General features: G+C 38.1%; 1 protein-coding gene across 1 annotated transcript in view; it reads right to left on the bottom strand.

The window, feature by feature from the left end:
- puf (ubiquitinyl hydrolase 1 puf) overlaps positions 1–18,275 on the bottom strand; it is a 139,219-nt gene that overhangs the window by 79,508 nt on the left and 41,436 nt on the right. Inside the window, exons 5-9 of the mRNA XM_067276129.1 lie at positions 18,195–18,262; positions 17,862–18,054; positions 2,072–2,209; positions 1,780–1,998; positions 261–420 (exon numbers count right to left, since the gene is read on the bottom strand). Of these exons, the coding sequence (XP_067132230.1) occupies positions 261–420; positions 1,780–1,998; positions 2,072–2,209; positions 17,862–18,054; positions 18,195–18,262 (778 nt within the window). The remainder of the gene's footprint in view (positions 1–260; positions 421–1,779; positions 1,999–2,071; positions 2,210–17,861; positions 18,055–18,194; positions 18,263–18,275) is intronic.

Here is an 18,275-nt window from a genome sequence, read left to right as displayed (position 1 = left end):
ATCTCTAAAAATTTGTTATTCCAACAGGTACATTTATTGGAAAAAGTATGGAAGGTGTCTATGAGTTATAAAATATTTTTGATACACTAAGAGCAATTAAGAAGCTGCCAAAAGTATTCATCCCACACTGACAAGCAGTATTTTCTATTCAAACAATTGGACAGTAGTAATTCAATTTCTAATGGTGATTGTTATTTGGATAAACATCACTAGTTACTATGTATTTAATTCATACTGATTAATATCAAACACACACACACCTTTTGCAAATTCTCCCATGTGCAATGCACCTTTCATGAGAACTGAAAATGGGCTGTTTGTTGCAGAATGATCTATATCAGTTCCTCCTCCTGGTATATTTGTAGCACTTCCTCCATTGGTCCAAATAAATTTAGTTAAAGCAGATGCTAAAAGTAGTGTCTAAATAGCAAGTCACATAATTAAATAATTTTATAAATTTATAATTATTTATTTATTACTACTTTATGAACAAACTTTAGCCAAAAGTACAGACAAACAAGTCAAATACTATTGGATCTCTTGGGCTGTAATTCTGTGATTTTTAAATGAATTATTAATATATTTGACACTAGAGTCATCTCACATTAAATTTAATAACAAGAAAATAATTTGATTGATTAATTTAGAGTATCTGGGGAAAAAACTGATCCAGAATATATTTGACAGTTTGATTGATTTGATGGGATAAGGTATAAAACATCAGGGACAGTCCCTTTGGAAAATTTGATATGTCAAAGCTGCCTCTTGGGAGAACTTTGTATGGGAAACTAACCCCTATTCAAGGTATTAGACAAAACTTTATCAAGTACATTACTTAAGAAAATACAGACCATATTACTCAACACAATGAGAAGCATTCAGTAATTTTCTATGTTTGAAATTTTAAAAGCTGAAGCAGCATGGTTTGCTGACTTTAAAACTGAAATCTCAAACACTAGGAGAGTGTTAATCTAACCATTCACCTTCCACATTAACTCAAATATACATATATCAATCTCATGTAAAAAAAAGTATTGAATATTTTTGACGTGTGTACAATGAAACCAAATGTTAGAAAATACTACAACTTTGAACTGTTTTCCATCTCTCTCTCTCTGATACCAAACCTTAACATAAATTAATGTAACTTTGCACACTGTCTTTTTACAAGAATCATTTATCCTAATATAAACATTTGGCTTACATAGTTATACAGTCTTTTTGGTTATTATTTGTTCCTGTGTACATACACAAACCATATCAATGCAAAAGTTAATAACAACTGAGTGCTACATATACAGAATTACAATTAATGAAATAAATCAATCTGTGCACCTGTGTATGTATATACCAGGCATAGCAAATGCGACTCCGAGAGCCACATGCGGCTCTTGCTGAAAGTACTATCCTTCCCATCCTTACCATACTATCCGCCACGACAGTACAGAACTGCAGCTCCCATGCATTTTGCAAAACCTACATTTCAGCTCCCACTAAACTCTTGCTTGCCCACCTCTGGTATATACAATAGATATAATTCTGGTGACATAATTGGTAACAAATCCATCCAGTATGAAGAGGTGAATAGTACAAGTCTCATTCCAAGTCAGTATTTTCTTCTAGATACTCTAAATTAATTAAATCCAGTTCTTTCAAATTATTAAATCTAAGATAAAATTGGCAATATCATCTAGCTGCATTCTAAATTTACATTTTAATTAATAATGAATTTAAAAATCTGCAGTTTAAAAAAAATAAAATTAATATCATGACATTTACCTGTTCAGTATGTTCTTTTGGTTCCATGCTGCACAGAAGTTTATATAAATGAAGGACAGGTCCAACTTCTAAATTTTTAATTAAGGGCGGTAACAGATCTAGAACTTGACGGCTACAATGTTTCAACTGTGCCGCAGACCAAATGGCATCTATGTGCTCGTTGGTAATACGGCCTTCCATTGCCAAGAAATTTAAGAGGATGTGACTTTGTTTAATTATCTATTTTATAAAAAAATATCGTAAGTATACAACTTTATTTTTTTACAAATTTTAAAATTTATGTGTCACTCACTTCTACATGAAGATTGGGTCCAAATATATGTTCAGTTATTTTATTTTCGGTTAACCAATTTGCAAGAGCATTTCCTACTCCTTCAACTTCGACAAGACTTTCATTATGGCAAAGTTCATTGTACATATTAATGTGACTCTAAATTTAATATTTCAAGATTTTACATTCATTCTACATGTCATGTAACGTTTAACATTAATTATAAAGAAAAAACAATATAAATTATTTTAATTGCAAATTTAAAATTTATAATCACTACAGAGCATCATAATTGAAATTAAAATAATTTATTTTGTAGGAAGATTAATGAAAAAATATAAATTTCTCAGTAAAATCTGTAATCTTTAGAACAAAAACTACACAAACTTTTATTGAAAAGTTCTACTATATCACTATACCAATAAACCAGCATTAAAGAACAACTCACTTTGGAAAGCAAAGCCCATCCATATTTAATCTAATTAGAAATGTGAAAGACTCGTCAATCTGACAATATTTGTAGTGTGTATACTCCATCCCACTTACAAACCATAGATCCAACAAAGAATTAGAATACATAGGATCCACATATCGGCACATTACCACCCGTCTAAAGAGGAACACCAAGCCGACATACCAAAAGACCCATTAACCACCACCCCGTCAACATATGCCAGGGACCCGAAGGTGAAAGTCCACTTCAATCGGACAAAAATCCTATGTAGAATAGCAGATAGATCACACATCACTCATCTGGAGTTAATAGTTCTTGCGACAAGGCTGTCGCAAGAAAAAAGCCAACAACTATAAAGAGGATAACACATTCTCAAACCCGTGAAAAACATATCAATTCAACAGAAATATCACATTCCATGCAAGATCCTAACTATAACCTTCCCATCCAATTAGTGACAGTCAACTATTGTGAGGTTGCCGAATTCGTGATTTCCAAATGTCAGGACTTATCGTATGTGGGGTGAAGGAAAGTGAGGCAAATAGCTGCAGTGACAAACAAACGCGTTTATTTACACTAAGTCTTACAATCTAGTGTGTCTTGCGTGTCTTGTCTTCTGGTGGCTCTTGATGGTTCGGTTGTTGGCCCCGGGGCAGACAGTTGATGCTCGACCGTGGGAGGTTGTGACGAATGGTGAAAGCCCGAAGTTCAATCGGATGGTGTCCACTTGTAGAGGCAGGGAAAAGTCTGGACAGTTGATTATAGTTGTTAGCTGGGGAAAGTCTGAACAGTGGTTGACACGGACAGAAGCTGGGAGAAGTCTTCACAGGGAAGGCAGAGAAAAGTCTGACAAGGGGAGGCAGAGACAAGTCTGCTTTGCCCTTGAGATCCAGGTTTTTATAAGATCTTTCTCCCCTGGATCTCCAGCTCCTGATTGGTCGGTTTCCTGTCTCTAGGCAGACGACCGACCATTTCGAGCTATCAAAGGTTTAAATTCGACACTGTGTTTTATTCCGATCAGGGGAATTTAATCGCAACTTGAAACCTCTGCTCGTATTCAATTGTTTCGAATTCTTATAAGTCTGATACATAATATCAGCGCTGCATCTCCTTTTAAGGTTAAAAAAAGAACATTTTTCTCTCGATTAATAGCTTTAATATTTCCCGATTTAAAGTATCCTTCCAATTTCTACGAGCATCAGAATCAAAAGCTTGTTCCCCTGATTTGACATTTTTTTGATATCAAAAACACATGAGCTCGAGTCTCGCTCGGGCTTCACAGGGCTCCGGCGCTTTTGAAAATGTTGCTACAAAATGGAATGCAACATTTTTCCATAGGTACGACCGCGCGGAAAAAAAACATTTTTCTTTAAATCGGTTATTACACACCTTGCGATACGCGACAAGGAGACGAAGTTTACTTTGCGCGCGCGCGAGATTGGTTTCGCGTTACAATCATGAATATCAGGTGTTTCCGGTCGCACCCAGAATAACGTTCTTCAGTGCTTGGGATACATATAAAGTTTATGATACTTAACAGTTTTTCAAGGTATAATCACACGGATAACAAAAACAGGGTAGGTACAATAATTAATATGACAGAGTAACGTCGTATTTATGTCTTAACAATCGCGTTTATCGAAATAAAATGTCAATAACATAAATTCTGTTTTTGACAAATGATTTTTCTAAAATAGGTGACATAATAGCATCTTACTGTATTTGGCTTTATTAAATTTTTCAATAGTAATAATAAGTATATCTTAAGAATATATTTTCTTAAAACAAAGCATATATTGTATATACATATACGTAGTATATATTTATTTGGTGGATTATCTTAAATGTTTTTTTTCTATAGAAACAGTGTATACAATAGGAGGGTTTTTTTTCTCTCCCTATTTTTTTTTTCTTTTGTTTTTCTTTCCTTTCTACTGGGAGTCTAAGATCGGTTGTCCATGCCCTCTTCCTCTTCCTCCAACGTTAAGTGGTATTTAAAGCGGAAGCTCTTCGTCCTTTTCCTCTTCCTCTAAAATTGGAAGTATTTAAAACGGACGCTCCTCTTACTGATCTACCTCCTTGTGGATTGATGTCGTTGGAATTACATCGCTCTAGTGTTCTTCCTCTTCCTCCTACATCAGTAGATCCTATCGCACCCGCTCGCTCCAGGCAAGCCAGGTAAAATGCCGCTCTCCGACCTTGACCTTGGGATTCGGATAATGGAGATTTCTGTGTAATTTCTTCGGTTAGATCCGTCGAAGTTTTTCTTTCTTTTGTGCTCTTTTCTTCCTGTATCGTAGCGCCCCTCTCGTCCGCTTTAACCTGGACGAGTGAGTTTACCCTATCCAAATCCCTTTGAAGTTCCTCAGTTAACACGACTCCCTCCGGTAGGACGAGAATTTCAGCTCTCGGAGAGTTCAATTTTCTGCGGGTTCTTTCGATCGCATATCGGACCGTTTCTGTATCCACTTCTCTTTTCACCGATTCATGGGATGTCGAAGTAGAAACAAACGGCTCCCACTCATCATCCCAATTATCGGGGCCGTCTCCTTCTCCGATTGAACTATGGATCTGGATTGGTCCCGTCGCCATTCGGTCTGGGTAAAATACAGAAAGAGACAGTCAAAATAAACTTGAGGGAATCATGATTACCGATATATACATATACATTTCAAGGACTATGACCATAATCATTTTCTCATAGGAAACCTTTTTCCTCCCTTTTGTTTTTGTTTTATAGTGGACCGATCTGTATCATTAAATATCTTCTTCCTCCTGATTCACAGTCAAACTGTTCCTTTCCGTCTGTGTTGGGCGTATAAATACTGCCATCGACAAGATGCGATTCACTAAAAGCTGTTTAACTGTGGGTGCGCGGATAGTCATACAATCCCCGTTTTTTGTGATTTGGTTGATGTCTCCTGCGACGTCTCTGGGAATAGACTCCCAAATCAATGTCTTTCCTCTTCCATTCACCTCTATCCGTCCTTTGAAATGAGTTGCTTCATCCCGGTGCCCTACCAATCGGACGAGGAGATGAAGTAGGTAAAAATCATCCTCTGTTTCGGTTTTGATGATTTGGATTATAAAATGATGTCGGTAGCAGGTCGTTCTGGTAGTCCAAGCCAAACGTTGAGGCAAGTCCAGACCGAGTAATGCCATGTAAACGGTATGATTGTTCAAATGAATCACTCGGGGGTGCTTGTCTACTACGTGAGGGATAACCTGGAGATGGGTTCCCTCCCAATGGCAGCCTGAGCTGAGCGACGGACAGGCGCAAGTTCGAAAAGCGCACCGTCTCTCATGCTTTCGTCTATCCCTGAGAGTCAAAATCTCTTGACAACCATTGTCTCTAAATTTACAAGGGAGCGCCAGCATCTCCGCCACCTGATCCAGTAGGAAATTCCTGTTGTCCCTCATCCATCCCCTGCAGGTGGGGCATCTTTGAACCCGTGTCCTGCATTCTGCACATACAACGTGTCCCGTGGAGCATTGATAGACCGGAGGTCTAATGTATTCATAACAAACCGGGCATTGGAAGAGGGTCATCAACGCCGGATCTGTTGACGAAGATGGAGGAATAGCCTGAGTGACTCCAGACACCTCCCGACATTCGGTTGATTCCTGTCCCTCCATTCTTTTATTTATTTATTTTTCTAAAAAAAACAGAAAAGAAAGGGAATAAGTTATTAATATAATATTCTGGATAGTGTAAAGTTTGAGGAGATTAAGTCCCTTATTTTGCTGGGTGACACAGATATCTCTCAGCTTCTTGATTATAATCGTCTCGTTTGTATCGGCAAAGTTTCTATTCCGGGGAGGGGTATCATATTTCCCTCTCGTACGGCCGGAACGAAGATCTTTTCCACTGATGTGTTGTTTACCTGTAATTGATCGGTTCTGCTCGGAATCAAAGTCAATTCTACCAACTCAGTTGGCGTTGCTTCTTGACGTTCTCTCGGTCTGGAAAAAGTGGTCGCTTTTCTCTCTTTCCATCTCTTTATTCGGCGTATGCGATTTCGACAACGCCAAACGGTTACGAGACCTATAATAACTGCTATTATAGTAACGATAACGACTATATTCCAATTTAATAACGGATGATTGTAAGCCTCCAACGAATTTTGAAAGACATCGGTTTTCACTGTCGCGATATCCCTAGAAATATCGCGTAATGCACGTCCAGCGATCTCTAAAGACCAGTCATCCTTTCGTTCTCGGAGAAAACTCGGGGACGAGTTTCCGTGGATGTACTCTTGGAGAATTTTGGTTTCCGTAGTATTAAGTATATCGGATATTGCTGGTATGACGTAATGACTGCGAGCTGCGAGTGTGAAGGTTGCTCTCGATTGAAAGTGTGATGTCAGACGAACTCCCGGCACATGTCCAGTACATGTCATTGGTAATTTAAAAATGCCGGTATTATTTAATTTTATCATTTTAATTTCGGGTTTTGGTAAGTTGCTTAACTGACGACATTCGACCACCAAATTCAGTGGGGGAAGGAGTCGAATAGATCCAAGTTCCTTCCTCATCTATTCGGCGGAACATCGGTTTTGGATAACTTGTAACCCTCCGTTTGCACATTCTATTAACCGATGGTTCGTCGGCCATAAATAATGCATATTCACACGAATGATAAGGTAATTTCCATACTGCTACTTCCGGTGCGCATACGGTTACTACACTCGCTCTGCACTTCTGAAGGTCGTGGGCCTCCAATAACATATATAACTGCCGATCTCGCGACAGAGCAATGTATGGATATTCAACTTGATAAAAAGCGAATACTTTCGTGTGCGAAAAATAAGCGGGGAATTTTATTATTTCAAAGAGGTCGAAATACCCTTCCGGAGTGATTAACGGAAACTTAGCGAAAATCCGAAGTATACCGGGAAGCGCGACTGCCGTCGTCGTGATCCATTGGTAGTACTTAAATACGTTATCTTCTGATACTGGTTCTATTAAGGACACTCCACTAGGTAAGTATCCGTTTATTTCTGCTAGCATCTTCAATAACTGGGATTTTGATAAGAAATAAGAGCTAAGTCGGTTGCGCTCCAACATTTCAATTGCTTGTCGTAGGTCGGTGATACTTGATCGGAATTCGGCGATAGCGCTCTCGGCGTATCGTAAGACAGTACTTATGAAAAATGTGTAGCTAAAAGTTTGTAGGACTTTATCCAAATATTCTTGTCTACGTAATAACATGTCGATGTACTTCCGGTTGTCCTTGACGGCTCGAAGTGTTTGGTTTAATACCGTCGTTTGGGCTTCTAAGATGTGTATTATTCGTTGATTGTTTTTGTTCAGTTTGTCAATCTCGTTATTAGTGGCTTCGATCTCATCCGAGGTTGCTGTCCCGAACAAAAATTTTAATATTTTTCCTCCCACATTTATAAGGCCTCGTTTGGTTCTTGTAGTTTTACCAGTCGTAACCGTGGACTTTAATTCTTTATACTCTAATTCATAGTCAGCTAATTCTTGTTTTATCGTAGCCAGTTCGGTATCTGCCAGTGACCATAAAGATCCCATAGGATCGTCCTTGTTTTGCTTAGCTCTTTTAATAACAGGAACTAATGAACTTAGGTGATAGCGTAGATCGTTGAGATATCTATCATAGTCGTTAAATGAAATTTCTATTGCTATTGTCCATTGACTTGTAGTCATCAAGAAATTTCCTTGCGGTAGGAAGATAATCCCTTTTGTCAGTGCCGGTGCAATCGTATATGCCTTGTAATTAAAGGTCATAATTATCATATAAAAGTAAAGTAGTACGAGGTTTCCCATTGTGATCTACAAAAGAGTTCACATTAATATAATTTTCGATTTCCGATAATCTAATATTTAACTAATACGCGAATTCTATACCATTCGTCTCTCTCTCTCTCTTTTTTTTTTTGTGATGGTGTCCTTTCTGTTGTAAAAGAGGGAAAGGTCACCATTTACAAGCTCCAAAGAGACCGATGGGCACAGGTGGTTGCTCTTGCTCGGGGTCTTGGCCCTGAACTGAAGAACCTTGATCTACTTCCGCCCTTGAATTTGTTTCCGTGTCCAGTGACCTGGACCACGTAGGCGTTGGAAGGACCCAAGGGTATTCTTCCACGGGACCCTGACTCCTAAGAGCATACCTAGACGAGGTTTGCGATTGATTGGTTACTTGTGGAATTCCAATTTCCTCTTCCGGATCATCTACTTGACCAGAAGGAATAGAAGTCAGTATAATTTCATCCCAGGGGTCTAAAAGTTCTGTCAATTGTTCTACGTGAGTTGCTTGGTTATTTAGATCTCTTCCTTCGGGAACGTCACTTCCCAAAGTAGAGGTTCCAAATTCCATCCGTGCGATTGCGTGTTTTAATCTATTAGAGTGTACATGTAATTGTTTTCCTGAATGTATATGTTGCACCTTAAAATCTACTGGGCTGGTTTCGGCTATAATGCGATATGGACCAGACCATCTTGGCGCTAATTTTCGTTTTAGGCCTGGCGTAACAGTGGTCGCGTTAACAAATACCCTATCGCCTATGGAAAAAGCATATGGTTTATTTTTGCGTTGATGATACGTTTTTCTGTCATTAGCAGCTTTTTCCGAGTATTCTTGGGCTAATCTGTGAGCTGATGAGAGTCGTAACCGTAATTCACTTACGTAATTTTCATCGGCATCGTATCTGATTGTATTCGGTTCGGTAGCTATATCAAAAGGATAAACAGGATCTCTCCCATATAATAGAAAAAACGGAGTTTCGTTAGTACTGACGTGTACCGTTGTGTTGTAGGCAAAAAGTGCGTAAGGGACCATAATGTCCCAATTTCTTTGATCCCTATCGACATAACATGTCAAGATATCAGTTAGTGTTTTATTGAGCCTTTCAACAACTCCGTTACATTCAGGGTGATAAGCCGTAGTGAGAAGTCTTTCTATGCGCAATAATTTACATACTTCGGTCATCATTTTTGAAGTAAAGTTTGTACCTCGGTCCGTAAGTAGTTGTTTAGGAACCGAGTGCCGTAAGATAATTTGTGTAACAAAAGCCTTTGCAACTGTTTTAGTAGTTACATCAGGTATTGGGATGGCTTCAGCCCATCTAGAAAAGTGGTCTATGAAGACTAATAAATATTTATTTCCATTTTGCGTTGTTGGTAATGGGCCCTGTATATCCATGGCTGTTCGTTCGAATAATTTTGATACCTTAGGAAATATCTGTAATGGCGCTTGATGTCCAGGAAGTGGACGTCGTCTAACAGCACATTCCTGACAACTGTCGCAGTAATGGGCTATGTCTTTGTTCATGTCAGGCCAATAAAATTGCATGCGTAATTTTTTCTTCATTTTCTTTGCGCCCAAATGTCCCGAACTTGGAATGTCATGAAATAATTTAAGGATATAATCTACCATTATTTTAGGGATTACTAATCTATCCCAAATCTCATTTCGTTCAGGGATTAATTTCCTGTGATAAAGTGTCTGATCTGCATCTAAATAATAATTTGTGTTAGAGTTTGTATTTAATTCCTGCAAGGGTGTGTCATCTAACAACTGTTTTCTAATCTGATTGCAAAAGTGGTCTTTTTGTTGTTGCTCTCTAATCTGCGTTTTACTAAATATTGGATGAATCTCACGGATGGGTGCTACTGGTGCACGACTTAATGCATCTGCATTAGAATGGATCTTTCCTGGTTTGTGCACTATTTCAAACTGATACTCCTGCAGTGCTAAGTTCCAACGACTCAATCTTGAACTTTCATCTTTAACATTTATAAGCCATCTAAGTGGCCTGTGATCCGTGATAATTTTAAAGGGTCTTCCATACAGATAAGGCCTAAAATGCTTTGTCCCCCAAATTAGGGCTAGGCATTCTTTTTCTGTGGTGCTATAATTCTGTTCTGCTTTTTTTAATAAGCGGCTAGCATAGGCTATTGGCCTTTCTCCATGTTCGTCCTCCTGAGACAACACTGCACCAATTGCAAAATTTGATGCATCGGTTGCCAAAATAAAGGGCTTGCTAAAATCTGGGGATCGCAATAGAGGAGCAGTTATTAATATCTCCTTCAGCCTAGTAAAGACGGCTTCATGTTCCTCAGTCCATTGAAACTTTACATCTTGCTTTAATAAATCTGAAAGAGGTCTTGAAATTTTTGCATATTGGGGAATATGTCTGCGATAATATCCCGTTAAACCCAGAAATGCTCTGACATCACGTTCATTTTGAGGTCTTGGGAAATCTCGGACAGCTTTGACCTTTTCCGAATCTGGTTTAATGCCTTCATCTGATATTTCATGCCCTAAAAATTTTATTTCTTGTCTTAAGAAGTGACATTTTTTTGGCTTTAACTTTAGTCCGGCTGCAGCTAGTCTCTGGAAGACAAGCTCCAAACGTTCCAGGTGCGTTTCAAAGTCGGAACTGAAAACTAAAATGTCATCCATATAGACTAGGCAGATTTTGGTCTTTAATCCGCTCAAAATTAAATCTGCGCAGCGAGAAAATGTTGCAGGTGCATTTACTAAACCCATTGCCATGCGATTGAAATGATAATGTCCTGATGGAGTGCTAAATCCAGTTTTTTCCTTTGAATCTGGCTCTAAACCCAGTTGCCAAAATCCACTCAACGTATCCATCGTAGAGAAATACTTTGCCTTTCCCAACAGGCTCAACGACTCCTGAACCAATGGCAAAGGATAAGGGTCAAATTTTGTAACCCTATTTAATAGCCTATAATCCACAACAAATCGATAATTTTCATCTTTCTTCTTTACCAAGAGTGCAGGCGAAGCCCATGGACTGCTTGAAGGCTCAACTATACCGTGTTGTACCAAGTCATCTACTAACTTATCCATTTTTTCGCGTTGGGCATAAGGGATGCGATAAGGAGCACGACGGATCGGGGAACTGTTTCCTGTATCTATCCTATGTTGTATCAAATCGCAATATCCCAAGTCAAAGTCGTTTTTTGCAAACACACTTCTATATTTGTATAATAGGTCTAACAAAGGGATCAGTTTATCCTTTTCCACTTCGCTCAGATCAAACAAATTCGCTAATTGGGCTCTAGTCAGATCATTGTTATCAAAGTGTGGTATTTTGTATTGATTTGCTTCTTCTTTAGTTTCTTCTTCTGCCTTGAAAAATGCTCCTATCTTTGTTCCCTTATTTAATTTAATTGGTTGCGTATTTGTATTCACTATTCTAACGGGTATATTCCCACGTTTTTGAGTTTTTACTAACACACTTGCACTATATAAACCCTTGGTCTTCAGAGGTAAAGGTTCAACAACACCTACTTTTCTATATCTACTTCCTCTTACTCGCCCTTCTAGAATTACCTCTGATCGAGGGGGTATGACGCAGTCATCAACAAGTGTGACATCATCTGAAGTGTCACTTCCTTTAGGGATAGTGTTTTCTAGCTGTTCGAATTTCGTTACGTTTCGTTTTACACATTTCCGAGATTTACTTTGTTTCCTCGTTCGTGCTCGATTATCTTTTCTTTTCTTCTGCTCATTATTTTTACTATTGTCACTATTTTGGGTATTGTTTGCTTGTGCTGCTTCTCTCTCAGCAGGAAGATTGGTGTTATGGCATATCTCTGCTAGTTCCCTGAAAGTTATTTCGTCACCCGTGGGGAAAATCATTTTTGCGTTTTTAATAGAGATAGTTAGATCATATTTTGCAATGATATCGATACCCATAATTCCATCATTTGGCTCCGTAATCTTGGAGTCTACAAGATAACAGTCATGATAAAATGTCAATCGACCTAGTCTAAACTTGACCCTATACTTTCCTATTGTCTCAATTGTGTGTCCAGTGACACCGACTAAATCCAAAGTCCCAATTTCCACTTTAGTTAACTCATCTAAGTTTTGGAAAAAGGACCTTGATAACAAGGACACAGCAGCACCTGTGTCGATCGTCAATCTTGCTGTTTTATTTTCTACTTTGCAAATTATGGTACATGGAGGTAATTCTCCACCTTTTGATTTACTTATACTATTTAAGCGCATTTCTTTGCGCATACTATTTTCATCACATCTTAGGTCAGGTCGTTCATTTGTTTTTACTGATGTTATCTTATTTCTATTTCTCTTAACATCAATATCATTACCATTCTTTCTCTGCGATTGGCTTTCTGTTTGCCTAAAATCTTCAGGAGCTGGTAACGCTAAATGTCTAGGAGAGGACATGTTAACTGGGGTTCGTTCACTATTAAAACTACTTTCTGGACCGAATTGACCATAACGCGCTTGAGAAAATGTCAACTGTTCGCTATTCTGATCAACTCCTCGTCCATAAGGACCATAACGTGCTTGATAAAATGGTATCTGTTCTATACAATTATATCGTGGTGAAACTGTCGAACCTACAATTGGGACCTGCCATTCAGGGGCATTCGTTCTTAAGCCTCCTTCCTCTCTAAATTGTGGAGGAACATTTCTCCCCTGCCACTCCGTTAATGGTCTAGCGTAATAGCTACTTCCTATCCAAGCTGGATCTGTTGGGGAATACCTTGTCAGCTCACCTCCATTTCCCAACCAAGAGGGAAACTGAACATATCTATCACAGGAATATCTTGAGAGGGGTTGTCTTTGCCTAACAGCTGGTGGTATTTGCGGGTGATTTGGAGGGGGCAAGGAGTGCTGTGAATTCTGATAGGGACGGTAATTCCCTATGCTGAGACTTGCTCTTTCTACCCTCTGAGGTGTATGCTTAAATTGAGACCTTTCACTTTTTCTAGGACTATTTGCTAATCCAGGGGTGGTTTTACTTCCTAAATTTTTGTGTAGCATCTCTAACTGCTGGGTAATTTTATTTATTTTCGCATCTAGTGTGTGGTTTTGGTAAGACTTTTCCTTATTGAATCTAGTTGAATGAGACTCCTCTGTTTCTCCTATGCTTGCAATAACGTTGCGTGTCTTTCCTGTTAACTGCTCTATTGTCTCTTCCCTAATGGCAATCTGTAGTGCTTCCGAAAATGTAGCAGGGTCATGAGACATTACATTTCGTTTTATGCGTTCATTTAGGCCATGCAAGAACTGAACTCTAAGTTTCTCGTCCAATTCTTTTTGTTGATACCTCCTTATAATCGCACTTTCCTGTTCTGTAGCACCCGTCTGTTCAATCTTAGTCGCGTCTGCCAGCGTCTGAAGGCGAACCGCAAATTCCTGCACTGACTCATCGCGTTTTTGAGTGCATGCATGGAACTTCTGTACTCGGATAGAATACGGTTCTCGATCGAACCTTTCAATCATGGCGCGTTTAAAATTTGCATAATCTAAGACTGCTTTCATCCTAAGATCTTGCCAAGCAAATTCTCTAGCTATTCCTGAGAGCTTGCATTTTGCAATACTTAAACATTGTCGTGAGGTCCAACCTGCCAAACTCGAAATTTCTTCCAAAGTATCGAAGAAATCTGAGACGCGTCCACTTTCTCCTGAGAAAGTCGGTATCATTCCCCCAAAAGCCGAAAAAGCACCGAGTGAGCTGCCACCTGCATCGCGAGATCGCGCTGCAGTACTTGCCTCAGTATCCATCGTTCAGTCCCACTTTTCCTTCTACTAAACCAATCGAGAAGCAAAATTTGGATGTCGGCCACCTCTACGATTTGGTAGGACTGCCAAATTGCATAACAATCCCACTTCTGACACCAGTGTGAGGTTGCCGAATTCGTGATTTCCAAATGTCAGGACTTATCGTATGTGGGGTGAAGGAAAGTGAGGCAAATAGCTGCAGTGACAAACAAACGCGTTTATTTACACTAAGTCTTACAATCTAGTGTGTCTTGCGTGTCTTGTCTTCTGGTGGCTCTTGATGGTTCGGTTGTTGGCCCCGGGGCAGACAGTTGATGCTCGACCGTGGGAGGTTGTGACGAATTGTGAAGACGTCTCTGCGTCCACTTGTTCAGACTCGTCTGGCTTCCCTTGTGAAGAGTTCTCCCAGCTTCTGTCCGTGTCAACCACTGTTCAGACTTTCCCCAGCTAACAACTATAATCAACTGTCCAGACTTTTCCCTGCCTCTACAAGTGGACACCATCCGATTGAACTTCGGGCTTTCACCATTCGTCACAACCTCCCACGGTCGAGCATCAACTGTCTGCCCCGGGGCCAACAACCGAACCATCAAGAGCCACCAGAAGACAAGACACGCAAGACACACTAGATTGTAAGACTTAGTGTAAATAAACGCGTTTGTTTGTCACTGCAGCTGTTTGCCTCACTTTCCTTCACCCCACATACGATAAGTCCTGACATTTGGAAATCACGAATTCGGCAACCTCACACTATCTTCCAATCAGCAATGGCAATGTAGAGATTAAAATCCGTTCAAAAATTGCACAGTTTAAATTTAGAACACCAGCCTAAAGATGTCCTTTTAAAAATGGACGAAACATCTTTCCAAAGTGAGTTGTTCTTTAATGCTGCTTTACTGGATTAGTGACAGAGTAGAACTTTTATTAATGTTAACCAGTAATTGGTTGTTTGTTTTATAACACAAACTTTTAAATAACTTTTGTTATTTATCTTTAAACAGAACAAAAAACAAAATAATATGATGGTAATTAATATTAAAAAATTAGTAACGAGTTGCTCAACTTTTCCGGCAACATTTAAAATTTTGGTGGTGCCATCTGTTGTCATACTTTATTAAAACTTTTTATATTTTTAACTATTATAAAATGGCAAAACTAATTTTGAGGATAGAGAGGAGTTTTATAGAAAAAAAATTGTGCGCTCATAATGAGTAACATCACACTTTGCATCTACAAAATACATTCTCAACTCATTAGTTTCCTTGGTTTTACCATGCTCCACTAGAGAACAACATTACATATTAACCTCCATAACACTCACATAAAAACAAAGCGAATATATAATACATCAAGCGAGGAATTTTTCAATGAAATTCCTTGAGTCCTCTTTAGTTTTGTCTTGCACTTAACTCTTTATCTAACACATTGAACAAAACACAATATGGTTACAATATCAGACAGTGCCGGATTAAGCCTCTAGCGGGCCCTAGACAAAATTTAAATTGGGGCCACTTTGCCATTTAAATAAGTTGCTTCTAAACAATATAATGTGACATTAGTGTAGCTAGCATGGGTGACACCCGGTGCGGATATCGTGGTGTCACCCCAAGTCACACCGTAGTGTCACCCTTTTTAACTCTTTTATAAAACACTATTGAATTGTAATATCTTCGCACTCGACTTGAACGCTGTATCGTATATGCGATGTCGCGACATATAGGTGTAGATTTAGAAAATAAATCATAACCATCCATACATCGGTACTACTACGAGACACGGCCCTAGGAATATATCTAGATGGCGCGAGATACCGTGGCGTTACTTTTGACCCACAGGAGGCTGTTGACCCCCCCCCTTTTTTTTTTAAGGCAATGGCTAGTTGAGAGGAGCTTAGTAAGAAAAGAATTGTTAAGTACAGCATTATCTGTCCTATCGAATTTCTTAAATTTCACTCATTTTCAAACAGAGAAATCTTCTGCACTAAAGCCAGGCCCTAGACATTTGCCTACTTTGCCTATTCAATAATCCGGCCCTGATATCAGATGCAACAAAACAACACAGTTCATGTTATCACACCTCATGTACATGGACGATATCAAACTTTACACACAGAATCAGCTTCTTTATCTCTTACAAAGTACACACACACTCAAATGAAATACAAATGAAGTATGGTCTAAACAAATGCAAAACACTACACATTGAAAAAGGAATTCTGAAGAAAGGAAACTGTGGAAATATGGTTCAGAAGAGGAAATATTATCGAATTCAAGGAAGAGAGAGAGTTTTAAATACTGTATTTAGGATTCCAACAGGCCAAACTTACAAAACATGCTTGAATAAAACAGTTGGAATACCAGAACAGATTACTAAGAACACATTTAAATGCAAAACATACTATTAAAGCTATTAATTCCTACATTGTCCTTGTACTCACTTATTCTTTTGGAGTTATACACTGGACATGCACAGATCTTAAGCAACTTCAAAGGAAAACAAGAAGAACACGTAAGCATAAACAATACCACCCAAAATCATCCGTAGAAAGACTAATTTTTCCATGTAAAGAAGGTGGCATGGCCTGACTAATATAGTTAAGCTGCACTACAAACAAATTCTTAAACTGCAGGAGTTTTTCCACAAAAAACAAAAATTATTAAGATTACATAAAGTTATAACTCTGGCAGACAGTAATTACATGCTTTAAACTTGCACCTGGACAAACACACACCTGAAGCACCTCTGATTTCATGCTCTCCCTGATTAGACTGGAATTTCAGTCATTCCAGAAAAATACGGTACTTCACAGGCAGTGTTAGAAGATGACACACAAAATATACTACAACAGAGCAAATAATCACAGATAAAACAACTCATTACAATAGACCTGACATCACCCTCATGAACAAATGAGGTAAGATCACTTATATAATAGACATCGCCATTCCAAAAACTCATAACACAGAAAATGCTCACACTGAAAAAATCAATAAGTACACTCCACTTGCTCAAGAAATAAGACAGATCTGGAGGATGGATAATAATGTGTAGTGTATGTGGTGTAACACCAGTAGAATATAGGATAACAAGTATTTATTGTATCTGTTATCCTATCTTCTACTGGTGTTATACCACATACACTACACAAAAATCTAGGAGTGTTAAACCTTAATAACATATATATATGGCACTACAGGAAGCCACAATACTGAACACATGTCACATTGTTAGGAAGATTTTAGATGTTGGCACACATACCAACAACACAGCTTAATGTTACACTTGTTTGGGTAGCTTTGATTTGACTTTAGTATGGCATAGCACTGGCACCACTATTAGCTGAGCATGACATTCGCAACATAATAATAATAATACATCTTGTTCTGTCTAATGAAGTTTTGTACACATGGACTTTTGTGCCTTGTAATTTTATCTTTGAGCTTTCGTCCTGTGACTTATCACATAAATCTGTCATATCATAAGAAATCATCATCACAATAATTAATTGTGATAATTGGATAGGGACACAAAACTAATTAAGTCCATATACAAAAATTATTATATTAAGTTTAACAGAAACTACAATAGAATAAAATTTAGTCATATCACAAAAAAATAATAATAAACACAACTATATGTATTTTTCTCTTGTACAGGTATGAATAGAATTATTTTAAAATAATTCTGATTAAAGAAGGTAATGAGGATAAATATTTTATTTAAAATTCACATTTTAATCTACCATTAGATCTTAATTACAAAACAAGCATATATACATTTTTATATTTAATGTAGATTATCCTATTATTGCAAAAAAATAAAATACTTACATTTATCTGAGCTATTCCAGCTAATCGCATCGTTAAAGTAGTACTACTGAAATACTTGAAAGCGAGGTCTAACCCTTCTCTATCAAAACTTGCGTGTGCATCTAGCGGATCTTTCACCGCCGTCCACATAAATTCGAACATGTTTCGGCTTCCCGTGATTCTTAAATCGGAATCTGATACTTTACACAAATATCTATAAATAGGTGCAATAAAATGCTTTAACTACAGAATACATATTTTGAAATTGTGTGTATTTGTATCTATAAACAGATACAAAAACACAAAATTTCTAAGTCATTTCATAGAGACTTTACAAATAAAAGAAAACAATACCTTATTACACATGATCTAAGAGGAACTAGATGTTGCATTATGGAACCAATATTCATCCATAATTTCAACTAAAAATTGATT

Source organism: Centruroides vittatus, unplaced genomic scaffold, assembly GCF_030686945.1.
Source record: "Centruroides vittatus isolate TY-2023 unplaced genomic scaffold, ASM3068694v2 contig_677, whole genome shotgun sequence".
Classification (NCBI taxonomy): domain Eukaryota; kingdom Metazoa; phylum Arthropoda; class Arachnida; order Scorpiones; family Buthidae; genus Centruroides; species Centruroides vittatus.
This window is presented reverse-complemented; position numbering and strand designations above follow the sequence as displayed.